The sequence below is a fragment of the Procambarus clarkii genome, chromosome 47 (assembly GCF_040958095.1).
Source record: "Procambarus clarkii isolate CNS0578487 chromosome 47, FALCON_Pclarkii_2.0, whole genome shotgun sequence".
Taxonomy (NCBI): Eukaryota; Metazoa; Arthropoda; class Malacostraca; order Decapoda; family Cambaridae; genus Procambarus; species Procambarus clarkii.
This window is the reverse complement of record NC_091196.1, coordinates 32,631,029-32,658,528: the sequence shown is the minus strand read 5'-3', so window position 1 is coordinate 32,658,528 and position 27,500 is coordinate 32,631,029. Positions and strand designations below refer to the sequence as shown.

The 27,500-nt window shown below is 38.7% G+C and overlaps 1 protein-coding gene across 11 annotated transcripts in view; it reads left to right on the top strand.

The window, feature by feature from the left end:
• LOC123762900 (single-stranded DNA-binding protein 3) overlaps nucleotides 1–27,500 on the top strand; it is an 871,787-nt gene that overhangs the window by 716,722 nt on the left and 127,565 nt on the right. For 5 of the 11 annotated variants that reach the window (XR_011222293.1, XM_069302207.1, XM_069302205.1 and 2 more), the window contains one exon: nucleotides 27,462–27,500. This exon is cut by the window's right edge and continues 49 nt beyond it. The exons of 5 other annotated variants lie outside the window; for them this stretch is intronic. Coding sequence is in view for 5 of the 6 variants with exons in the window: in XM_069302207.1 (XP_069158308.1) it covers nucleotides 27,462–27,500 (39 nt within the window). In the remaining variant the exon portion in view is untranslated. Of the gene's footprint in view, nucleotides 1–27,349 lie in introns of all 11 variants that reach the window. One more of the 11 variants, XM_069302201.1, reaches the window with a different exon arrangement.

Sequence of the window (27,500 nt, the reverse complement as noted above, 5' to 3'; positions counted from 1 at the left end):
TATATATATAATATATAATATATATATTATATATATAATATATATATTATATATAATATATATATATATAATATATATATATATATATATATATATATATATATATATATATATATATATATATATATATATATATATATATATATGTCGTACCTAATAGCCAAAACGCACTTCTCGGCCTACTATACAAGGCCCGATTTGCCTAATAATCCAAGTTTTCCTGAATTAATATATTTTCTCTAATTTTTTGCTTATGAAATGATAAAGCTACCCATTTCATTATGAATGAGGTCAATTTTTTTTATTGGAGTTAAAATTAACTTAGATATATGACCGAACCTAACCAACCCGACCTAACCTAACCTAACCTATCTTTATAGGTTAGGTTAGGTACCCGAAAAAGTTAGGTTAGGTTAGGTAGGTTAGGTAGTCGAAAAACAATTAATTCATGAAAACTTGGCCTATTAGGCAAATCGGGCCTTGCATAGTAGGCTGAGAAGTGCGTTCTGGCTATTAGGTACGACATATATATATATATATTATATACATTATATATATATATATATATATATAATTTAATATATATATATATATATATATATTATATACATTATATATATATATATATATATATATATATATATATATATATATATATAATGTATATAATATATATATATATATATATATATATATATATATATTAAATATATTATATATATATATATATATATATATATATAATGTATATAATATATATATATATGTCGTACCTAATAGCCAGAACGCACTTCTCAGCCTACTATGCAAGGCCCGATTTGCCTAATAAGCCAAGTTTTCCAGAATTAATATTTTCTCTAATTTTCTTCTTATGAAATGATAAAGCTACCCATTTCATTATGTTTGAGGTCATTTTTTTTTTATTGGAGTTAAAATTAACGTAGATATATGACTGAACCTACCCAACCCTACCTAACCTAACCTAACCTATCTTTATAGGTTAGGTTAAGTTAGGTAGCCGAAAAAGTTAGGTTAGGTTAGGTTAGGTAGGTTAGGTAGTCGAAAAACAATTAATTCATGAAAACTTGGCTTATTAGGCAAATCGGGCCTTGCATAGTAGGCTGAGAAATGCATTCTGGCTACTAGGTACGACATATATATATATATATATATATATATATATATATATATATATATATATATATATATATATATATATATATATATGCAAACAAGCCTGAATGGTCCCCAGGACTATATACAACTGAAAACTCACACCCCAGAAGTGACTCGAACCCATACTCCCACAACTGGTATGTACAGGGACGCCTTAATCCGCTTGACCATCACGACCGGACATAAGGAAGTGATAGCCGAGGCTATATGAACCACTTCCCCGCCGGCACTCGGATGGTAATCTTGGGCAATCTCAGGCTTGTTTGCATTTGTGTTCCTCACGTGTGCCCCAAAGAATGAGGTGATTTGATAAAATGCTATGCCCAAGATTACCATCCGAGTGCCGGCGGGGAAGTGGTTCATATAGCCTCGGCCATCACGACCGGACATAAGGAAGTGATAGCCGAGGCTATATGAACCACTTCCCCGCCGGCACTCGGATGGCAATCTTGGGTAATCTCAGGCTTGTTTGCATTTGTGTTCCTCACGTGTGCCCCAAAGAATGAGGTGATTTGATAAAATGCTATGCCCAAGATTACCATCCGAGTGCCGGCGGGGAAGTGGTTCATATAGCCTCGGCTATCACTTCCTTATGTCCGGTCGTGATGGTCAAGCGGATTAAGGCGTCCCTGTACATACCAGTTGTGGGAGTATGGGTTCGAGTCACTTCTGGGGTGTGAGTTTTCAGTTATATATATATATATATATATATATATATATATATATATATATATATATATATAATTTAAAGTAGCCAGAACACAGTACTCGGCCTATTATGCAAGCCCCAATTTTTCCAAAATTTATATATTTTTCTAATTTTTTCTTATGAAATGATGAAGCTATTCATTTCATTATGTATGAGTTTATTTTTTTAATTTGAATTAAAACTAACGGAGATATATGACAGAACCTATCCTACCCAACCTAACCTAACCTAACCTAACCTAACCTAATTGTGACGATTATTAAATTTCTTTTGGATATTTTCCATTCTATGCAAATATCTTCTACCATCTGGAGGGTGAAGAAGCACTAGATCAATTAACCCCTTGGGCAGCACTTGTGATAATAGCCTGCAACATCGCCAGGCACAAGAAGGAAAAAATGTAACTTTTTTTGTAAGATTGTTAAAATGTGTTTGCTGGTCAAATAATAAAAAAAATCATTGGTGACATATTTTGGCCACAATAGGGAGATGAAGTCTGGCAAAATTGAGGTGCTTACAAAGTAAGTGTCCCGCACTGGTCTCCTCCATCCTCGCTGTCAGGCGGGAGTTGCCTCAAAGATAATATTACCTAATTATTTAAATGTCTCTGATTGATTTTTTCCTTTTTTTCTCTTTTTGCAATATTATTAATTAATAGTGTGTACAGTAGTGTGATATATTTATTTAATAAAATGTGTGAATCATTGCTATACTCAAAAGTATGTTGTACCTATTAGTGGTTCAATTATTATATTCATAAGACAATGAACAAATAGTTTTGCTGTTATTACACTATATACACACGTGATATATTTAAGTGTCTGCATGTTTTGTTCACCATAGCGAACTACTAACTTGGTATGGTGAGTCCATCCAACAAGAGTGGGCTGCCACACCCAGCCTGCAGATGCTATCTCCCTTCCTCCTTCAACACCTTAGTTGCCAACATTCCTCCTCCCACAATACTGTTTGCAGTTTTATTACACTATATACACACACCACACATTACATATAAGTATCTACATGTTTTATTCACCATAACTTCATAACTAAGCTAGTGTGGTGTCCAAACAGCATAGTGGCCACTATACACTGCATGACAAGTTATACAGCAGCCAGCAGACAACACTATCTCCCTCCCTCACCAAAATGGCTCCTCCCAACATAATCTTTTTGCTGTTATTACACTATATACACACATTATATATAAGTATCTACATTTGTGTTCACCATAGCGAACCACTAAGCTAATATGGCGTGTCCAGAGAATAACAGGTTGTAACAAAGAATCAGCTGATGATGCCACCTCTCCCTCACCAAGATTACTCCTCCCACCATACTTCGCGCATCGCTAATTCTTACCACAATCCTGCTATTATCAGAATCCTGGTCATTAAATCTTGTAAATGAATAATTTTCCACAAGTTTATTTTGTAAAGGAACATGAGAAGTTGCTTGAAGATTCTTAGGTGAACGAAACAATGCCAGTGTGCTGTGGCTAGTGCTGTAAACATCTTGAACAGCATTGTGTTCACTGATATCTGAACATCATACAGAGTCTTTATCACAATCAGGCTTTTTTGTAATACTTTTATGGCTAAATAATACCAGTTACATATATATTTTGACTTTTTAGGATATGCTGTAGTCACAAGCTGAAATTGAGTTGAGTACCAAAAAATACAAAAACTGCGGTTCCACTGTACAGTACTTATTTTGCCATCACTTGTCACTTATTTTGTTATTTTAGTCATCTTTAAGAGCAAGACAGTCTAAGTATCTTATCTTCCTTAGTAGCTTAGCATTATAAAAACATACAGTTCAGTTGTCCTTCAGGTAGCCTGCTTATAAAAATAATGAACATTATTGGTGCAAGAACTGAATCCTGTGGTATTGCATTAGTAGCACTTCTCCAGTCTGATTTGTTGCATCTGATTACTGCCTTCAATATTTCTTTTCATGCGTATTAGCAGTCTGCATGTCACCATCTCTAGCATGTTCCAATTTCCAGAGCAACCTGTAGTGTGGGACTCTTGTTAGATGCCTTTTTGTTTTAGTTCCAGATGAACACTGTCAATCCAACCATTTCATTCTTGTGGTTCTATGATGAAAATGAAGTAGATTTGTTGCACAGGATCTTCTTGTTGAAAAGCCATACTGTCTGTTATTGTATCATTTCTTTCTCTATTCTAACCACTTGAATTTAGAAAAAATTTATGTTTTGACTTCTTTGCCTGTTAGTGATATAGGTCTGTAATTTAGAGGGTCTTCTCTGCTGTCATTTTTGTAGATTTGATCTATGTTTCCCCTTTTCCTTGTATCTGCTGAGACTCTTATACATAAAGATGTCTGAAATATAATTTATTAAAGTGGAATGCTCATCTCAGGTGCATATTCTCTCAGAAGCAAAGATGAAACACTATCTGAGCCAAATGTTTTTGCTTTTTCCTAGCTCCTTGAGTAATTTTATCCATTGTGTTGATACTCCTTTTACGTACAGTGCAACCTCGATTTGGTGAACTATATGGGATCAACCCCAATTTGGTGGAGTGAAAAATTCATTGTAACCAGAGATGCCTTCAGGAGGCATTTATTTAATGCATTTTTATAGTAATGTAAATCAAGAATAATTTGTTGCTATGTACAGTACCATTAAACTGTACAATAATGAGTCGTACTGTATTTTTATATAACTTAGAAAAGGTATACTGTATACAGTATTTTGTTTGAATCCTCTTGATTAGAATCCTCCATTTGTAATTATAAATACCTTGTGTGTGACGATTACAAAGGATGTGTCAGTAACTGTAAACAAACATTGCTATGCTCACCATGCTGGATATCTGGATACCAACCTGAGTGAGGGAGAGAGAGAGAGAGAGAGAGAGAGAGAGAGAGAGAGAGAGAGAGAGAGAGAGAGAGAGAGAGAGAGAGAGAGAGAGAGAGGCATTAAGGGAGGCAGAGAGGCATTGAGGGAGGGAAGGCTGTGATGGAGGGAGGGGAGACAATGATGGAGGAATAGGAGGCAATGATGGAGGTAGGGGAGGGAGAGAGAGGCAATGACAGAGGGAGGGAGGCAGTGAAGGAGAGAGGCATAGAGAAAGTGAGGGAAAGAGGCAGTGAGTGAGGGAGGGAGGGGAGGCATTGAGGGAGGGAGGGATAAAGGCAGTGAGGGAGAGAGGCAGTAAGGGGGAGAGGGAGGCGGTGACGGAGAGTGGCGGTGACGGAGAGTGGTGGTGAGGGAGAGTGGCGGTGAGGGAGTGGTGGTGGTGAGGAAGGGAGGCGGTAAGGGAGTGGTGGTGGTGAGGAAGGGAGCCGGTGAGGAAGAGAGGCAGTGATGGAGGGAGGGTGTGAGTGATTGCTGATCAAGCACCAGGCTGCTAAACCCTCTCACCCATATTAAACATTTTAATTTTAACTTTACAATATTTATGCCAAGATATGTTAATTTTCGTGTTAAGTGTACAGTATTACTATACTGTACATTATTAATTATTAACATGTTTTATTACTTCCTGTTTATTAATTAAATAGTTTTATTCATGAATTATGCACAGTTGGTATTTGTGACCTCCAGCAGACACAGCACTGTGGAGAAATGCCCAACAGACCACTGGAACATTATTTACACAGTGCAGAGCTACAAACCCATTAATATTTCAACTTAGATTCAACAGAGCAGAAGTTGTTCAACACATAGGGCAGAATCTTACTGAAGCAACCATACAAGTATTAAATACTCATACTCCGCCCAAGTAAAACAGAAACAAGCAATGCTAAGTGGGCCAGCCAGAGGCTTAGGGGCCCCATTCAGGATTATCCCTGCAAAAAAAAAAATCGGGTGCAAAAATATAAAATATACCCAATTGTTTATTTGGTGTTGTTATTATCTCAGAATAGCATATGATCTTCATTTTCATAGATTTAGAATATAGGTTTTCAGTTTACTGTAAAAAACAATTGTCAAGTGCCAATTGAAATATGCACCAAATTTAGAAGAAAAAAAATTAGAACTCCAAACGTTTAGGGTTTATGAAAAATCCATTCTAATAACAGACAGCTTTTCACACTATTTGTAAAATTGGTGAGAATCAGTCATTTTTTTTTTTTTTTTTAGTTGACTCAAAGTTGAAACTCTAGTTTTATAGATAATTGAAGTTGAAGTAATCAACAATGAATTAAGTACTACAGTTATAATTCATTTATTTACTTATATGTTTTAATAAACATTGTTTGGCATTCGTACTTTTTGACCTGGAAAAGGCTTACGACACTACCTTGCGGTATCGTATTCTGTCCCAGCTTCATTCTTTTGGCCTTTGTGGGAATCTCCCTCTCTTCCTCCAAAGTTTCCTCTCTCGTCGTTCCTTTCGAGTGAGGCTTGGTGGCACTCTGCCCCTTTTCGCCAATATGAGGTAATGTTCTGAGCACTATTCTTTTTCTTGTTGCTCTCAATGGTCTTCTTTCCTCCCCTCTGGCGTCTTTTCCGCTCTCTATGTAGACGATTTCACCCTTTGCTGTCGGGGTGATGATTCGCCTCTCCTTCAACGCCAGCTTCAACTTGCGATTGATGCCGTGTTGTCTTGGGCCACCGATCATGGCTTCAAGTTCTCTGCGTCTAAGATTTGTGCTATGACTTTTACTCGGAAGCGTGTCATTCTTCGTCCCTCTTTGTCACTTTATGGACATCCCCTTGTGTACAAGGATTCTGCTAAGCTTCTGGGGTTAATCTTTAACACTCGTTTGTCTTGGTCAGCCCATATCTCTTACCTCTGCACTGAATGCTCTAAGGCCCTTTCCCTCCTTAATGTTTTATCCCATACTTCTTGGGGGGAGGATAGACATACGCTCCTTTCTTTGCATTCCTCACTCGTCCTGTCTAAACTCGATTATGGTTGTCCTGCTTACTCGTCCGCTTCTACTCTTCGCTGTATTGGTGCTTTGCTCCATGCTGGGTTGCACCTCAGCTCTGGTGCCTTTCGTTCGACTCCCGCCCTCAGCTTCTATGTTGACACTGGATTCCTATCTCTCCAGGACCGCCGTGATTGCTACTGTCTTTGCTATCTGGCGCGGTCCTTGCAATATCCTTCCTCTCGCCTCTTGTCGTGCTTTGACTTTTATCCCTCCTGTAGTTCCTGTTCCTCTTCACCACTTCCCTCTTTCTGTCTGGCTATCTCGCTTACAAGACTCTTTCCATTTGTCTTTCTCATATTTCTCCTCGTACTGTTCCTTCCTTGCATCTGTGGAGGCTCCCCCTTTCAAAGTTTTGTACATCCTTGACCTGCATTACTAAAGCTTTTATTCCTCCTATGGTTCTGAAGCGCCTTTTTCTTGATTACTTTTCTTCACACACTCCTGCTCAGTTTCCATCTTCACCTATGGGTCTAAGTCTGCGGACGGTGTGGGTTACTCTGTTGATTTTCCTGACATCACTTATATGTGTCGCCTCCCTTCGGAGACAAGCATCTTCACAGCGGAACTTTATGCTATTCTCTATGCTCTCCGTCTCCTGCTTTCTCGTTGTCAATCCTCTTTTTGTGATTATAGTCGACTCTTGTAGTGCCCTCAGGCTCTCAGGTCCTTTAATCCTGTTCATCCGGTAGTCGTCGAGATTCAACATTGTTTGTTTCTTATCTTTAGTAAATTTAAATCCGTAGAGTTTTGCTGGGCTCCCAGCCATGTTGGTGTTTCTTTAAATGAGCGTGCGGATGCTGCCACGAGGCTGTCCGCTCTTGTCCTTTTTCCGACTTTTATCCGGTTATTCATTCCTCCATACTTGCACGTTTGCAGGGTTTTTGGTCTTCTGTTGTTGGTAACAAACTGCGTACTCTTAAGCGTTGTGTGTCCCCGTGGCTTTCCTCCTGCCACCGTAACTGGCGGTGGGAAACGGCTCTAACTCGGTTGCGTCTTCGCCATACTCGCTTAACTCACGGTCACTTAATGAAGCGCCGCCCAGCTCCTTATTGCCCAAATTGCATTGTCCCTCTTACCGTCGTGCATATCCTTGTTGCAGGATATATCCTGACTTGTTGCAGGATATATCCATATCCTGACTTACAGGACGAGCATGTGTCGTGCTTTCCGACTTTCCCTTGTTGTTACTTGTCCCTCGATAAATCGGAGTTCGCCTTATGCGTTTCTGTTCTCCTATTGGCATCCTGTGTGATATTTAGCGCCCTCTGATTATTCCGCACATTTGATGGTGCTACATAGCCTTCCCAGTTGGGTGCCTTCTTTTGATAATTACTTACTTGGCATTCGTATTCGAATATGGGAAAGTTGTAGGTCAATATGTGTTGGAATGAAGTCAAGAAACAATAACCCCCCAAAAAACCAAAATATAGGGATAATCATAATTATTTAGGGGATAAAGATGTTTACTTTATATAAGTGATAAAGGCCTAATCTGGTCCGTAATCATCAAAACAACCTATAGAGACAAAGAAAATAGTGTGTGAAATCTGTGAAAAAATCAGCCAAAAAAAGTTCAAAAGTCCCAAGTTCTGTCAGTTGTGACTGATTTAGTTGTTTACCAATTCATTCTATCTTCACATAGTTAGGGTAAGCACTCTCCAGGATGTAGAGGTTAAAACAAAATCAGATAATAAACAAAGGAGACAAGAAAAAAAATCCCCTCCCCCCCAAAAAATGACATTGGTGAAAGTAACAGACATTAACATTGGGCAATGTATTTTTCTGGGGGGAGCCATGTCGGCTCCCCAGAGCTATCCAGGCTGAATGGATATGTATATCTTTCTGGCATCAATCAATGCATGGAGTTCTTGCCAACCGGGGACCACGAGCCAGAACCTGGGCCCCCCCCTCTAGAAAGGCACGAGGAGCTATGGCCTATTGAGATCCCCCCTGTGGTTGGGAGAATTCTGTGTCTGCCATCGACCGGGACAGGCACCCAGAAAGGTAGGCGCCTGCCAAACAGGTGGACAGAACTCCCCAAACGAAAATTAGCAAACTAGCATGACGTCATCATGTCGTCGCGCCACTGTCTGCGCAACCCCCCCCCCCCCCCCTCCCCGGGAGGGGGAAGGGGGAGCCTTAAACCCATCCACCGGCGACCCAACCTACAGTTCTTAGGCTGATGGTAGTCTGGTGCGGTTGTGCCTCTTGCTCCAGTTTTCCATTACAGTTCTGTGCCTTGTGGTGTGGGCTGTCCCTTAACCCTCAAACCGCGCATATCATATATAAATGATATCAGTGACAAAACCGAAACCACGCACATCATTTATATATGATTTTGTGTCTAGCGCTATAATTTAAAAGCCCCGCCTGGGATAGGGACAGCTATAGTACAGCCACGACTGATAGTTGCCAGATGCCACCTAGAAAAAAAATCCAGGCCAACACTCTTGGGTGTTACAGCGTCAGTATTGAGCAAGCCACCAAGGCTGGTGCACGCAGCACGAGCTCACAGCACCTCTGTTCAGCTTGTGACCACAGCATCGCCTACAAATGCCATAATATATATGATACTGCTATTATTTAGCAGTGATAGTATTACTGAAGCCCCCTGACTGTGATAAAACTGACCAGGATTCTGATAATAGCAGGATTGTGGTGATATTTAGCGCTGTGCTCCATGGAGGGAGGAGTAAGGCTGTGCGAGGGAGGGTTGTGGCGTCGTCTTCTGACTGTGTGTGGCCACCATTTATTGACTGCACTCACCATACCAGCTTAGTGGTTCGTTATGGTGAACACAAATGTAGATACTTATATATAACGTGTGTATAGTGTGAGATAACAGCGAGAGGAGTAGGTTGGGAGCCGCCATTTTGGTGAGGGAGGAGCGTCGTCTGCACGACTTGGCATGTTTACTGATGGCCACTATGGTCTTTCGGCACCATACCAGCTTATTTGTACAGGTATGGTGAATAAAACAGGTAGATACTTATATATAATGTGTGTATATAGCATAATACTGTAACACCACAAACAATATTGTTGGAGGAGAAATAGTGCGTCTGGCCTTGAGGGTGGCCACCGATCAGCTGACTGTGTGAGTAGCTACGTCTTTGTGCCTTTACTCACCATACAAGCTTAGATGTACAGTTATGGTGAACAAAACATGTAAATACGTATATGTAACGTCTGTGTATAGTGAATAAATGCAAAAACAGTATTGTGGGAAGAGAATGAGGGTGAGTGAGGTGTTGAGGGAGGGAGTGGCAGTGAGTGACTCGCTGGTGTTTGGCGGTCACTCCTCGTTTCTTTTTGACTCACAAGGCCAACTTAGTAGTTTGTTATGGTGAACAAAACATGCAGATACTTATATATAACCTGTGTATATAGTGTAACAACAGCAAAACTATTTGTTTATTGTTTTATAAACATAATCATTGAATCACTAATATGCACACCATAATTTTGAGTACAGCAATGGTTCACACATTTTATTATATAAATATACCACAATTCACTGTATGGAATAATATTACTGCAAAAAACTAAGAAAAAATCAGAGACATTGAAATAATTAGGTAATAATATATTTGTGGCAACTGCCGTTTGACAGCTCGGGCGGAGTAGACCTCGTCTGGCGAAGGCTCTGCCAATGCCCCTTTTTTGCCACACTTCCCAACCCTATTGCGGCTAAAATATGCCACCTACGATTTTTTTGTTATTTTTTCCGTGATCAGGGAACAAAAATGAACACTTCTATAAGACGAAAGAATTTTTTGGATTTTTTTTTTTGTTGCGCCTGTGGGTGTGAATTCCATTTGGGCCCCTAGCGGTTTGAGGGTTAAGGTGGTGCGTGAGATGGGAGTGAGATTCCACGGTACTCGAGCAGCATGCGCCTTGGGTCACCTTCCCCAGGTGCCCTGTAAGTTCTGCCTTGGGGCTTGGGGCCTTCTTCCACAAGTCATCTCAGGAGCTACCTCCGCTGTTCCGATTACGCTCGGTATTTGGCCACTGTTGGAGTCAGCTAGGGTTTTTCTGCGAGGTACTTCACAGCTAGTTTTCACCTATAACAGCGGCTAACTCTGTTTTGCCTGGGTACGTTGTCCTCTTGCGGAGTTTTTAATTTGTTTTTGTTTTTCTGCCTGGTGGGGGGGGGGGTCTGCCGTTGTGGTCCCCTGTCGCTGTTCTTGGGGTGTATGTATCTCTTAACCCTTTAACTGCGCAATGCGCCTGCAGGCCCAGGCTTCGGGTACGCAACGTGCCTCCGGGTGTTTTTATTTTTCACATTCCATTAAAAACTCCCGCGGCTGCATGGGGTTCACATTAGCTTCCTCAGGGCTCTTGTAAACAGATGCCATCTTTAAAAAAAATCATGTTCCATACTGCCGGGTATGAGAGCCTCAGTAGTGAGTGAGCAACCAAGGCTGGCGCTCGCAGCATGAGCTCACAGCTCTGCTGTTCTGCGTGTGACCACAGCATCGCCTAATAATGTCAAAATATATATATAACCTGTAATATTTAGCCATGATAGTATTATAGAAGAGCCTGAGTGTGATAATGACTGGGTACAATGTTCAAATATCAGTGATTCAATGCTGTTCACAATGTTCATAGTGCTAGGGAACAATGTTCAAATATCAGTGATTCAATGCTGTTCACAATGTTCATAGTGCTAGCCACAGCACCACAGCATTATTTCGTCCATCTAGGAATCTTCAAACGACTTCTTAGGTAACTTTTCAAAATAAACTTGTGGTCAATTACAGATGGCCATTTACAGAAATTAGTGACCAAGATTGTGGTTATAATTAGCGTTGTGCGTAGTATTGTGGAAGGAGGAATTTTGGTGAGGGAGGGAGGGAGAGAATTGAGGTAGCCTCACTGTGTGGCAGCCACTCTTGTTTTGCTCACCGTACTAGCTTAGTGGTTCGCTATGGGGAACACACATGTACATGGGTATATAGTGTGTGTGTATATAGTGTAATAACAGCAACAGGAGTATGTTGAGTGGAGCTATTTTGGTGAGGGAGGTGACATTGTAATCGTAGCGTCATCTACTGTCTGCTGTGTGATTTCTCATGCAGTGTATGGTGGCCACTGTACTGTTTGGACACAATACCGGCTTACTTGCATAGTTCTGGTAAATAAAACATGTAGCTAAGTATATATAACATGTGTAAATAGTGTAATAAAAACAATAACAGTATGGTGGGAAGAGCAATGTTGGTGAGTAAGATGTTGGAGTGAGGGAGGGCCTGTCTGGGTGTGGCTGCTCACACTCGCAATGTTCTCAATGTGTTCATGGTCAAAGTCCCGAGCGGACAGCAGGCGGGACTTTGATCCTGTGGTCCTGGGTTCGATCCCAGGCGCCGGCGAGAAACAATGGGCAGAGTTTCTTTCACCCTATGCCCCTGTTACCTAGCAGTAAAATAGGTACCTAGTTGTTTCCTGGGGGTGGAGGCCTGGTTGAGGACCGGGCCGCGGGGACACTAAAAGCCCCGAAATCATCTCAAGATTACCTCAAGATCTCAAGATGGTAAATGTATATAGTGTGTGACAGTGTATAGTGTGTACATATGTTGTAAATATACATAAATGAACATGAAACTTTGGTGTGAATAATTGTATGATGGGAGGAGCAATGTTGGCGAATACAATGTTGGAGGAGTGAGGGAGGGTTGGCTGGGTGTGGCTCCTCACACTCGCGGTGTTCTGAATGTGTTGATGGTGAATGTCTATAGTGTGTGACAGTGTATAGTGTGTACAAATGTTGTAAAGTACATAAATGAACATGAAACATTGGTGTGAATAACTGCATGATGGTAGGAGCAATGTTGGCGAATACAATGTTGGAGGAGTGAGGGAGGGCTGGCTGGGTGTGACAGCTCTCACTTGCGGTGTTCTGAATGTGTTGATGGTGAATGTATATAGTGTGTGACAGTGTATAGTTTGTAAATAGATTGTATATATATATAAATTAGCATGATACATGGTAAATATGTGCAACATATGTGTACACAAGTGTCATGCACGTAACACAGTGTCCTTGGACAGTACGGATGTTTTACTGCCATAATATAGTGTACATGTTCATTATACATAGGATTAGCACGTAAAAACAAATAAAATGTATTTGGAACTGTGTGCAAAAAATGAACAAAAATATATTCGCGGCAGCTCGCGCGCCCCGCCTGCCCCGGAGCTTACGGCATGGGCGAACAGGGAATGATGACGTCACGCACCACCTTATGGACCCCATAGCAGCCAAAATAAGTACAATTTCGAAATAATGTTGCTATACCCATATACAGGGAGGGGTTTTTGACACTTTCAGAACAAAAAAAAAAGATTTTTTCCCGAGAATTTATTTCTTGCGCACTGGAGGGGTGTCATATTATAGGCCGCGCAGTTAAACGGTTAACTCTGTTGGTAGTCCTCCCTGCTTGGCCCCCGTGAGTGAACACATCCCAGGGAGGTTCAGCTTTAGAAGTTTGTTTGGTAGACTTGGGTGCTGGTTCACAGTACCCTGCCTGGGCTTCCCTTAGGGTGTCACCAAGGTTAAGGACCCTAGAAAACCCCACGGGGGCTACGTGGTCCGATGGATGTGACCCCTAAGTCCCCCCTCGCGACTTGCGAGTTTGAAGGTTGCTCTGTCCCCTTGTCTCAGAGTGACTCACCGGTTTTGCCTCCGCAATGCTGCCTGATGGGTCAGTGATTGTTTTGACCCGGAGTCGTGCGACGTGTGTTGTCTGTATGTACTCCAGTTCACCCAAGCCTCTGATGCTGATATGCAGGGTGCAGGCAGCTATGGCGTTGCATGCTAGATTTAGGTTGCTGCAACTTGCTCGGGTTAGTTGCGGACCCGGATGCCCCGAGTCTGCCCTGTTTTGGTTATAAGGACCCGGACTTGGGAGTGGGAGAAAATGCGGAAATGTTAATTTTCGCATTTTTATTTACGTTTTGACGCCGTGACTCAACATCCAAAGAGGCTCTTATCCCTGTGGCCCCTGCTCCCCGCAGTAAGTCAACGAATTCCTATGGAGACTTCAGACTAAAAGCACAAGGCACATAAGGAGTCAGCAGGTAGATAACACTATCGCTCACCGGGCAGGCGCGCGGTCAATTTAGGGGTCATGCACCGAGCGTGCGGGCGAGCGTGCGGGTAAGCGCACGGTGACACCTAAATGTGTATACTCGTTTCAGCTTTCTCACCTTAATTCTCGTGCTACGTCGCTCATTGTGTTCGCAATTAAATTCCCTACAGGTGTGTATAAATATAATGTCCAAAAGCCTGGCGTGACTCCCAACAGCAAAGCCTAAAGTCGGCAAAAGTTACTTGTGAGAGCACAAAATCAGTAACGTGCATACTCGTTCCATTTTTCTCACCTTAATTCTCGTGCTACGTCGCTCGTTTTGGTATCATTGTATTCGCAATTAAATTCCCTACAGATGTGTATGAATATAATGTACAAAAGCCTGGAGTGCCTCCTCGCAGAAAAGCCTAAAGTTACCCGTGAACGAGCACCAATTTGTACACTGCAACCTAATGTGTATACTCGTTCAATTTGATAACATCAAATTTCGTGTTAGGTCTTTCATTTTGGTATCAAATTGTTCGCAATAAAAAGGTGCGTATTTTAAAACTAGTCCCATAATAATAAAGCAATAACTGGACTTTTGACAAATATTTTAATTCTGGACACTCATCATCACAAAATTATATCTTTCCAGTGTTCTGACATAAATTTTTGTGTTACATCTTTCATTTTGGTATCAAATTGTTCGCGACGTAAAGACACATTTTAAAGCTAGTCCCAAGATAATAGGACAATAAATAGAATTTTAACAAATATTTTAATATTTTGACCAAAAGCCTATTTATAATCTTTCAAGTGTTCGGACATCAAGTTTCATGTTATATAGTTCATTTTGGTATCAAATTGTGCGCAATCTAAAGACGCTTATTTTGATACTATCCCGAGGTCGATTGGATAAAAAATGAATTTTATACAAATATTTTTTGTAGTGGACGCAAGTCCGGTCCAAAGTTAGGACTCAGGAGAAAAATAATGGACGCGAGTCCGGTCCAAAGTTACCGATAGTGTTAAGTTGTTTAGCCTGACTGTATGTGGGTGTGGGTATCTGGCTGATGATTAGTTGAAGTGGGTTTCCAGGCTTGTGGGTCTTGACATTTCCATATACGTAACCAGGTTTGTATTCCCTGATAACCTATGGCAGGTGGAGTCTGGATTTCTTGGCGTTCACAGTTTCAATTAATCTGTTTACCTTCGTTTTCTATTCGGCCTAACAAAGTGTCCTTTGTTACCCTTTGGAATTTAGTTTGGTCGGAGAGTATGAGGTTAATTTTTGCCAGATATTCGTCTTTTTTTTTTTTTTAAGAATAATGTATATTGGCAACTTGTCACCTCTCCTGACGACACTCTCCTTATTTTCACGAAAGCTCTTAGCTGCCACTTTTAGCTCGGGGGTCAGTATAGGTGCTTCCGTAGTTACCTTGAATCTTTCCTCCTTCTGCAGTAAGTTCAGCTTGCAAGTTGTCTTTAGTGGTAACCTTCTTTTGCGTCTCGAGGTCAAATATGTCATCCAATAGGATCTCTAACTCCACTTTTCGGGCCATCTCACTCGGTCTGGACATAACGTTTGAGAGTGATTTGGTCCTCAGTGAGGTTGATTCCAGCAAGGTTTAAGAAGCCATCCCTGGGGTCGAGGAATCCTCATAGATCCTCCAAATAATGTTATCGGTTTCTTGATGATCCTGGTTTCGGTGCTGTGGCAATGTCGATCTGCAAGAATGTCGAGGTGTTAGTCGATTTAAGTACGGAGATCTTCGTTGTTGTTGGTGAGTCTCCATTGGTCTGTAGCATGAAGTAGTTGTGCTTTGCTATCGTTGATCTCAATTTCTGCCTTGTGTATCTGATTTCAAATTACGTCTTGGCGATATTTTATCGTGAAAGCTTGGTTTCTTGCTACCGAGTCGTGCATTCTAATATTAGTATATTTTGGTATCAGTCTTTCTTGTAAACATATGACTTGACAATTGTAAACAATTCACCACAAAACCAAGAAAATGGGCAACCTACTCATAAAGAACTCTCCAGACACCGAACAGAATGCCTTGAAGGAAACCAACGTCGTCAATGCCTTCTCATGCCCACTTGGGGACTGTCAGCCCAAAAAATCGCAGTACTGTATATAGACAAAACAACAATGTCTCTTTCTAGGCAACTAACAATGCATAAACAACAGGGCTCCATCAAGGAGCATATAATCCCTACACACAACCAGACCATCACCAGAGACATCTTAACAAGCAACACAGAAATTATTGACAGGTACAACGATAACAGGAGACTCAGCATCAGTGAGGCCCTACACATCAAAAAGTCAAAATCAGCAATCAACAGCCAATTAACACATAATTACATTCTACCCACTTCAAGACCCTGAACCAGCACAGAAGCAAGAAGTTAGAATGTATACCCATGGTTATATGCCCATTGTATAAATCCATTGTTTAGTGTTTTGTCTTTTGTTTCCTGTCACCTCACCCAAAAACATTTGTATCCCATCACCTCACCCAAAAACGAATATAAGCACGATCTGAGTAAGTAAAAAAAAATGTCTTTGAAAATGTAAGAAGTGTTCTTGGCAAAACGCTTCTAGGCGTCACACCATAAATAATAAGTGAAAATGAACTTTTGGAGAGTTAATTCTTCAACTACCCCCGACAGTGAAGAAAACATAAGAAATATTTAGAAGATTTTTGTTAAAATCATTAATCTTACCCAAAAGGGTAAGATTAATGATTCTAACATGAATCTTCTCAATATTTCTTACGTTTTTCTTCACTGTCGGGGGTAATTAAAAAAATTAATTCTCCAAAGTTCATTTTCTCATTTTTTATTTATGGTCTGATGCCTAAAAGCATTTTGCAAGGACTTCTCACATATCCAAATACAGGTTTACACATCATTTCCTGCTTATATTTGTTTTGGGTGAGGTGATATGACACAAATTTTTTTGGGTGAGGTGACAAAAGATTGAACACGAATCAATGGATATAAATTGCATATGAGAACATAAGAATGAAAGTAACTACAGAATGCCTATTTGGCCCTTATTTTCTCTTGCTGCTTCTATGTTGGTTCGGGGGGGGGGGTCTTGAAGTGGATAGAATATAGTTGTGTTAATTGGCTGTTGATTGCTGGTGTTGACTTTTTGATATGTACAGCCTCGCTGATGTCGAGTCTCCTGCTATCGCTGTATCTATCGATGATTTCTGTGTTGCTTGTTAAGATTTATCTGAGGGTCTGGTTGTGAGAGGAGATTATATGTTCCTTGATGGAGCCCTGTTGTTTGTGCATTGTTAATTACCTAGAAAGAGATGTTGTTGTCTTGCCTATATACTGAGATCTTTGGGGCTGACAGTCACCAAGTGGGCATGTGAAGGCATAGACGACATTGGTTTCTTTTAAGGCGTTCTGTTTGGTATCTGGAGAGGTTTTCATGAGTAGGTTGGCCGTTTTCTTGTTTTTGTAGTAAATTGTCAATTGTATCTTATGATTTTTGTCTGTAGGGATAACGTTTTTATTAATAATATCTGTCAGGACACTTTCCTCTGTTTTATGAGCCGTCGAAAAGAAGTTCCTGTAAAACAGTCTAATAGGAGGTACAAGTGTTGTGTTAGTTGACACTTCAGAGGTTGCATGGCATTTCGCCTTTTTTTTTCTCTTATTTACCTCAGTTTTCATAGTTAATCCGTTCCCAGAGACGGTACGAATACTGAAAAATCCGAATACTGAGATAAATTTTCCCATAAGAAATTATGTTAATTGAATTAATCCGTGCCACACCCCCCAAAGTATTATAAAAACATGCATTTTATACAGAAAGCTACTCATAGTACCTTACCTTAATGGAGGACTCTTGTTGGCATATGGAAGACAATGAGAAGGAGGGGCAGGGAAGTAGAAGAAGTGTTAGTGTTTGGAAGGGGAGTCACCTTCCATTATAACATCAGGCAGTGATGACATTTCTGGCGTACTCTCTCTCTTATGTTTTGCAAGCATACCACTAGGACCTGGTTGTGGCTCACTGCTCTCTTGTCTTACTAAGAATCTGTCTATAGACATTTGTTTTTCCCTATGTTTTAACACTTGTCTGTAGTCAGACATCAAATTCTTACTATGAATGATCTCTTTGTTTTTCCTCTCTTGTCATCCTCACAACTATTTTCTTAGGATGAACATTACCAGTGACTTTCTTGGAACCCATGGTGTGATACATAAAAAGAACTTTTAGGTTCAGAAACCAAAAAAGCACAAAAAACAAAAACAATGAAATTCTTCATAAAGAATTCAAGCGCAATCATCACTAGGCTGGAGACACTGGTAAACTGAAGTGCCATCCTTGCGGTGGACCCATATGTGTATGAACAAACTATGGGCACCGAGGCAAACAATGAGTTCCGAATCAAATTTTTTTAATAAATTGAGTACGAGTACCGAAAAATACGAGTACAAGGGTATACAAGTACTGAGGTTCCACTGTATGTGTGTGTGTATATATATATATATATATATATATATATATATATATATATATATATATATACATATATTCAACCTTAAAACACTTTCCCACCAGGAGATTCGATCCCTAGCCAGCACAGAAGCCTTACAGCAACTGGCATAACTGGTACGCCTTAAACCCACTGCACCACAGCTCAGACCCTTAAAAGAGATGGTAATTTCAGAGTATTTCACCCCCTACCCCCCCCCCCCCAAAGATCACCACCTCCCAAGGGCAACTAGAGCATAGTGAGGGATTACTCATGTTCTTTCATCAAATTCCTGTTAATATGGGAGAACTCTGTGTCTATGCTTAATGCACAACTTGCCTAAACACGCGAGAGAGATTATACAACCTTAGAACACTTTCCCACCAGGAGATTCGAACCCTAGCCAGCACAGAAGCCTTACAGCAACTGGCATAACTGGTATGCCTTTAACCCACTGCACCACAGCTATCATCTCTCTATATAATCTCTCTTGAGTGTTTAGGCAAGTTGTGCATTAAGCATAGACACAGAGTTCTCCCATATTAACAGGAATTTGATGAAAGAACGTGAGTAATCCCTCACTATGCTCTAGTTGCCCTTGGGAGGTGGTGATCTTTGGGGGGGGTGAAATACTCTGAAATTACCATCTCTTTTAAGGGTCTGAGCTGTGGTGCAGTGGGTTAAAGGCGTACCAGTTATGCCAGTTGCTGTAAGGCTATATATATATATATATATATATATATATATATATATATATATATATATATATATATATATATATATATATAATATGATTTCTTAATAGTATGTATGATATAATAGATTTCTTAGTATGTTTTGGTTGCAGTTTTCCTTTTAAACATATTTACAGGGGTACCTCAGTTTACGAATATAATCCGTTCCTGGAGACGGTTTGTAACCTGAAAATTTGTAAACCGAAGCGAATTTCCCCATAAGAAATAATGGGAATTGAATTAATTCATTCTTGACTCCCCAAAAAATTAATTTAAAAGTAAATTTTATACCTAATTCACCCAAATCTTCACTACAAAAGTATGTACAAGTTATTACTTACCTTTACTGATGACTCCTGTTAGCATATGGAAGACAGTGAGGAGAGGGGGGGGAGGAGAGGTGTTACTGTTTGGAAGGAAAGTCCCCTTCCATTATAACATCAGGCAGTGATGACTATTCTGGGGTACACACTCTGGCACGTTTTGCCTGCATACTACTAGGACCTGCTTCTGACTCACTGCATGATTTTCTCATTACTTTTCTTGATTGTTTTTCCCTTCTTTGTAACACTTGTCTTTAGTGAGACATCACATTGTCATTTATAAGATCAATGCAGTGGCCTGCTAAAGCTTTATCTGGGTGATTTTTATCAGCGAAACTTTGCAATTCTTCTCATACTGCACATATTTTCTTAATGAGGAAGGGACATCCTCTACTGCCTCCTCCTCTTTCCCTGAAGATTTGCTATACTGCCTAGCTAGTTCAACAACACGTGTACCATTTTCATGTTTACAAATGGTCTCTTGTTTTTCCTCCATGGTCATTTTCACATGTGTTTTCTTGCCTTGAACCTTACCACTGGCTTTCTTGGTACCCATGGCGAGATATATAATAACAACTTTTATGTTCAAATAGCCAAAAATCTGAAAAAAATGTAAATCCTTGCAAAGAATTCAGGCGGGATAGTCACTAGGCGGGAGGCACTTGGAAACTGAGGCGCGATCGCTGTGCCATCTCATGCTAGGTCGGCCATATCAACAAACTCGTATCCCAAGGTAAAGTTCGTAACCTGATTCAAATTTTACAAAGAAATCGGGCTCGTAACTTGAAAAATTCGAAGAGAGGGGCATTCGTAAACAGAGGTACCACTGTAATTGAAAAAAGATAGTAAGTTTTAGATTTATGATTCTGGCACGAATCTTCTTGATATTCCTTATGATTTTGTTCACTGAAGCAGGAAAAATAAAAATTAACTCCTCAAAGTTCATTTTACGTATTATTTGGGTCTGTCGCCTAGTGGTGCTAGACATCACTAGTGTCTTGCAAAGTAGGACAAGAACTACGTTCTGGCTACTAGATACAACATATATATATATATATATATATATATATATATATATATATATATATATATATATATATATATATATATATATATATATATATATATATATATATATAATATGTCGTACCTAGTAGCCAGAACGCACTTCTCAGCCTACTATGCAAGGCCCGATTTGCCTAATAAGCCAAGTTTTCCTGAATTAATATATTTTCTCTAATTTTTTCTTATGAAATGATAAAGCTACCCATTTCATTATGTATGAGGTCAATTTTTTTTTATTGGAGTTAAAATTGACGTAGATATATGACCGAACCTAACCAACCCTACCTAACCTAACCTAACCTATCTTTATAGGTTAGGTTATGTTAAGTAGCCGAAAAAGTTAGGTTAGGTTAGGTAGTCGAAAAAACATTAATTCATGAAAACTTGGCTTATTAGGCAAATCGGGCCTTGCATAGTAGGCTGAGAAGTGCGTTCTGGCTACTAGGTACGACATATATATATATGTCGTACCTAGTAGCCAGAATGCACTTTTCAGCCTACTATGCAAGGCCCAATTTGCCTAATAAGCCAAGTTTTCCTGAATTAATATATTTTCTCTAATTTTTTTCTTATGAAATGATAAAGCTACCCATTTCATTATGTATGAGGTCAATTTTTTTTATTGGAGTTAAAATTAACGTAGATATATGACCGAACCTAACCAACCCTACCTAACCTAACCTAATCTATCTTTATAGGTTAGGTTAGGTTAGGTAGCCGAAAAAGTTAGGTTAGGTTAGGTTAGGTAGGTTAGGTAGTCGAAAAACAATTAATTCATGAAAACTTGGCTTATTAGGCAAATCGGGCCTTGCATAGTAGGCTAAGAAGTGCGTTCTGGCTACTAGGTACGACATATATATATATATATATATATATATATATATATATATATATATATATATATATATATATATATATATATATATATATATATATATAATGTACGTAGTAGCCAGAATGCAGTTCTTGGCCTACTATGCAAGGCCTGATTTGCCTATTAAGCCAAGTTTTCCTGAATTTCAATATTTTTCTATTTTTTTTCTTATGAAATGATGAATCTATCCATTTCATTATGTATGAGTTAATTTTTATAAATTTGAGTTAAAACTAACAAAGATGTATGACTGAACCTAACCAACCCTACCTGACCTATCTTAACCAAACCTAAACTAACATAACTAATTAAATAATTTATGTTCTTAATGTAATATAAGAATATAATTTAAAATTGGAAACAAATGATTGAAAAAAAAAGAAAATCACTCGGCCTATTAGACAAATCAGACCTTGCATAGTAAGCCAAGAAGTGCATTCTGGCTACTAGATACGACATGTATATATATGTGTATATATATATATATATATATATATATATATATATATATATATATATATACTGTATATATATTATAAAAGTTTGTGACGGTACCACCTCTGGTGCCAATGTGGGGACCCATAGCCTCGGAGAAGAAAATAAAAAGTATTCAGAGAAGACCTTATGGTTTCTCACTGAACACTAATATTATCTTCTCCTACCACCCCCATTCTTTTGTACGTACACATATATATCTGTTTTATTTGAACTTTGCTGCAAAAAACGCGTTACATATAAGGAATAAATATGGTTATCATAAGTTGTCAAGTTCCTCCAGCTCCTCAGATGGTGGGCAGGAACCCTGAATGCAGTGTGCATTTTCCCTCTGTATTGCCACACTGAGGCGCTGGAAAAGAAAGCTAGCAGCTCTAGGGTCCCTTGTTGTTTCAATGAGCTTAGAACTCAGTTCCTTCAAAAAACTGGTAGCACTTTTACCCCAGGCGCCGAGTGTCTCAGAAGCAATGGGGACAAAATTGTAGTGGTGATCCAGTTCTCTGTACTTACGGGATTTGGCTGCTTCCTTGTGGGTAGCAGCGCCACCTGGTTGTGAAACACTGAGATCAATGTAGGTGTTAGCTAGGGTTGATACGCACGTGTAGTCCCATACCAACTGCTTGCCGTTCTTCCAGGGGTTCACTGTGATACCATCCGGGCGACCAATAAGAGCATCAGAGTTACAGGGCGTATATATATATATATATATATATATATATATATATATATATATATATATATATATATATATATATATATATATATATATATAATATATATATAATATATATATATATATATATATATATATATAATATATATATATATATATATATATATATATATATATATATATATATGTGACGTACCTAGTAGCCAGAACGCACTTCTCAGCCTACTATGCAAGGCTCGATTTGCCTAATAAGCCAAGTTTTCCTGAATTAATATATTTCTCTAATTTTTTTCTTATGAAATGATATAGCTACCCATTTCATTATGTATGAGGTCAATTTGTTTTTATTGGAGTTAAAATTTAAGTAGATATACGACCGAACCTAACCAACCCTACCTAACCTAACCTATCTTTATAGGTTAGGTTAGGTAGCCGAAAACGTTAGGTTAGGTTAGGTAGGTTAGGTAGCCGAAAAACAATTAATTCATGAAAACTTGGCTTATTAGGCAAATCGGGCCTTGCATAGTAGGCAGAGAAGTGCGTTCTGGCTACTAGGTACGACATATATATATATATATATATATATATATATATATATATATATATATATATATATATATATATATATATATATATATTATATATGTCGTACCTAGTAGCCAGAACGCACTTCTCTGCCTACTATGCAAGGCCCGATTTGCAAGGCCCGACATATATAATATATATATATATATATATATATATATATATATATATATATATATATATATATATATATATATATATATATTATTAGTATATTTTGGTAGCAGTCTTTCCTGTAGACATATATTATTAAATATGACCGAAAAAGTAAGATAATAATTCTAACACGAATTTTCTCGATCTTTCTTATGTTACTTTTCACTGTTGCAGCAACAGTGAAAAGTAACATAAGAAAGATCGAGAAAATTCGTGTTAGAATTATTAATCTTACTTTTTCGGTCATATATAATAATATATATATGTCGTACCTAGTCGCCAGAACGCACTTCTCGGCCTACTATGCAAGGCCCGATTGCCTAATAAGCCAAGTTTTCATGAATTGTTTTTCGACTACCTAACCTACCTAACCTAACCTAACTCTTTCGGCTACCTAACCTAACATAACCTATAAAGATAGGTTAGGTTAGGTAAGGTTGGTTAGGTTCGGTCATATATCTACGTTAATTTTAACTCCAATAAAAAAAAATTGACCTTATACATAATGAAATGGGTAGCTTTATCATTTCATAAGAAAAAAATTAGAGAAAATATATTAATTCAGGAAAACTTGGCTTATTAGGCAAATTGGGCCTTGCATAGTAGGCCGAAAAGTGCGTTCTGGCTACTAGGTACGACATATATATATATATATATATATATATATATATATATATATATATATATATATATATATATATATATATATATATATATATTTTAGAGGTACCACCTCTGGTGCAATTGCAGGGACCCACATCCTCGAAGAAGAAAGCAAAGATCATTCAGAGAAGATCTTGTGGATTCTCACTGAATACTTTATTCTTTTCTTCTCCTACCCCTCTCCTAGGGAGCCGGTCGGCCGAGCGGACGGCACGCGGGACTTTTTTTTTTTTTTTTTTTTTTTTTTTTTTTTAAACTAAGACTAGGATTCATAAGGGATGCCTAAGAACATACCTAGTGAAACTGCAAGCAAGAGCTGTTATCCTACCTCAGCTCATCTGAAGCCTACACCTAGGCCCGATTTGCCTAATAAGCCAAGTTTTCATGAATTGTTTTTCGACTACCTAACCTATCTTTTTCGGCTACCTAACCTAACCTAACCTATAAAGATAGGTTAGGTTAGGTTAGGTAGGGTTGGTTAGGTTTGGTCATATATCTACGTTAATTTTACCTCCAATAAAAAAAAATTGACCTCATACATAATGAAATGGGCAGCTTTATCATTTCATAAGAAAAAAAATTAGAGAAAATATATTAATTCAGGAAAACTTGGCTTATTAGGCAAATCGGGCCTTGCATAGTAGGCTGAGAAGTGCGTTCTGGCTACTAGGTACGACATATATATATATACACACAGTGAAACCTCGAGTGACGAGCGCCTCAATTTATGAGCATTTTTAATAACGAGCACGCCGATCGCCGAAAATTTTTCGCATTTGGTGAGCGCTCGTTTGATTAACGAGAAACCACATGGTGCATTCTCGCTGCTTTACGCACACTCTCCAATGCCTCCGATGATGTAAATAATTTTTTTTTTTTTTAAGATGCTAATGATGCTGGGATGTAAAGGGGTGACTGCTGTGATGTTGCAAACCATTGATTTTTTTTAGAATAAAAAAAATGAAAAAAAATTGAAAAAAAGAACAAATGTCAAAAAGGTTCGTTCAGTGTATGTCAGGTAGGCTGCTCCATGTTTCTTAAAAAAAGAAATGAACAAATTTGAAAAAAGAAAAAAATGTCATAAAGGTTTGTTCAGTGTGTGCCAGATAGGCTGGTCCATTATTAATAAATAAATGAAAAATACAATACAAATTGAACACATTTGAAACAAAGAAAGATTGTCATAATGGAACAGCCTACCTGACATACACTGATCAAATCTTTTGCTATAAAAAAATGAAAAAAAAAGTGTGTATATATATATATATATATATATATATATATATATATATATATATATATATATATATATATATATATATATATATAACTGAAAACTCACACCCCAGAAGTGACTCGAACCCATACTGCAAGGAGCACTCTGCTGGCAGTATGGGTTCGAGTCACTTCTGGGGTGTGAGTTTTCAGTTGCATATAGTCCATATATAGTGCATATATATCACTAAGAACTCTTTTACTCAGCCAGGATTCGAACCCATGCCGTCCAGGATCACCCCTAAATGTACACAGTACCGTGACCACCGCATCAATGATCGTTCATTGGTGTGGTGGTCACGGTACTGTGTACGTTTAGGGGTGATCCTTGGACGGCATGGGTACGAATCCTGGCCGGGTCAAAGAGTTCTTAGTAATCTATGGCTTGTGCGTTCATGCAGCTTTCTCACACACACACACACACACACACACACACACACACACACACACACACACACACACACACACACAAAACTGGAAACTCAACAGAGTTCCACATAAGAGGTTGTTCTGGAAACTGGAAAATATTGGAGGGGAACAGGTAAGCTTCTAACATGGATGAAACATTTTCTGACTGATAGAAAAATGAGGGCAGTAATCAGAGGCAATGTATCGGACTGGAGAAATGTCACAAGTGGAGTACCATAGGGTTCAGTTCTTGCACCAGTGATGTCTATTGTCTACATAAATGATCAACCAGTTGGAATACAGAATTATATGAACATGTTTGCTGATGATGCTAAGATAATAGGAAAAATAAGAAACTTAGATGATTGTCATGCCCTTCAAGAAGACCTATACAAAATAACTATATGGAGCACCACTTGGCAAATGGAATTTAATGTGAATAATTCCAATGTTATGGAATGTGGAATAGGAGAACATAGACCTCACATGACCTATAAATTATGGGAGAAATCTTTAAAAAATTCTGATAAAGAAAGAGATCTAGGGGTGGTTCTAGATAGAAAACTATCACCTTAGGACCTCATAAAGAACGTTGTGCGAGGAGCCTATGCCACGCTTTCTAACTTCGGAATTGCTTTTAAATACATGGGTGGCGAAATGCTAAAGAAATTGTTCACGACTTTTGTTAGGCCAAAGCTAGAATATGCAGCGGTTGTGTGGTGCCCATATCTTAAGAAGCACATCAACAAACTGGAAAAGGTGCAAAGATATACTACTAAGTGGCTCCCAGAACTAAAGGGCAAGAGCTACGAGGAGAGGTTAGAGGCATTAAATATGCTAAAACTAGAAGACAGAAGAAAAAGAGGTGATATGATCACTACGTACAAAATAGTAACAGGAATGGATAAAATCGATAGAGAAGATTTCCTGAAACCTGGAACTTCAAGAACAAGAGGTCATAGATTTAAACTAAACAAAGATGCCGAAGAAATATAAGAAAATTCACTTTCGCAAACAGAGTGGTAGACGGTTGGAACAAGTTAGGTGAGAAGGTGGTGGAGGCCAAGACCGTCAGTAGTTTCAATGCGTTATATGACAAAGAGTGCTGGGTAGACAGGACACCACGAGCGTAGCTCTCATCCTGTAACTACACTTAGGTAATTACACTTATGTAATTACACACAAAAGTTGTGAATCATAAGTACCATTACTTGCATTGATAATCTAAATTGCTAACTTTTTATTTATTTATTTATTTATTTATTTATTTATTTATTGTTTTACACAGTTTAGTTGAGGCTGTGCATGAATAAAAGTATTTTTTGATTTACTGTGTAGGTCAATTCATGCAGAAAGAACATGTGAACTAGGGAATATACTTAATTTTTCAAACCATAATTTTCTGCATAATCACAAATGGGATGTATGTGTATGTGCGTGTGTGCGTGCGTGCGCGTGTGTGCATGCGCACACTCTTTAAGATGCATAGTGAGTGGCTGCCCCTGCCCTAGACTCTAGTCATTCCCAGCACAACCTCCCTCTGCACTATCCCTTGTTAGAAGCTGTGTATATGTTTCTTGTTGCAAAGTTTTACATTTGATTGCCCTTGTTTATTTACAAGTAGCTTCATAATTCTTTTTGTTCAGTTCTGCCCCTTAATTTTTATTAATTTTATTGGCAGAAACTCTTTTCTTCACTTACTCTCAGATTTGATGCAGGTTTCAGGCTACTCTGATGATGTAATTAACCTAGCGATGAGAACACAGCCAATGTGTTGATGTTCTCACCGCTTCATCGCGGCCCCATCTTGACTCTCTTCAATTTTATTAGGACTTAAACAGCCGTGAAAGCACCTTAGGCATCATTTGA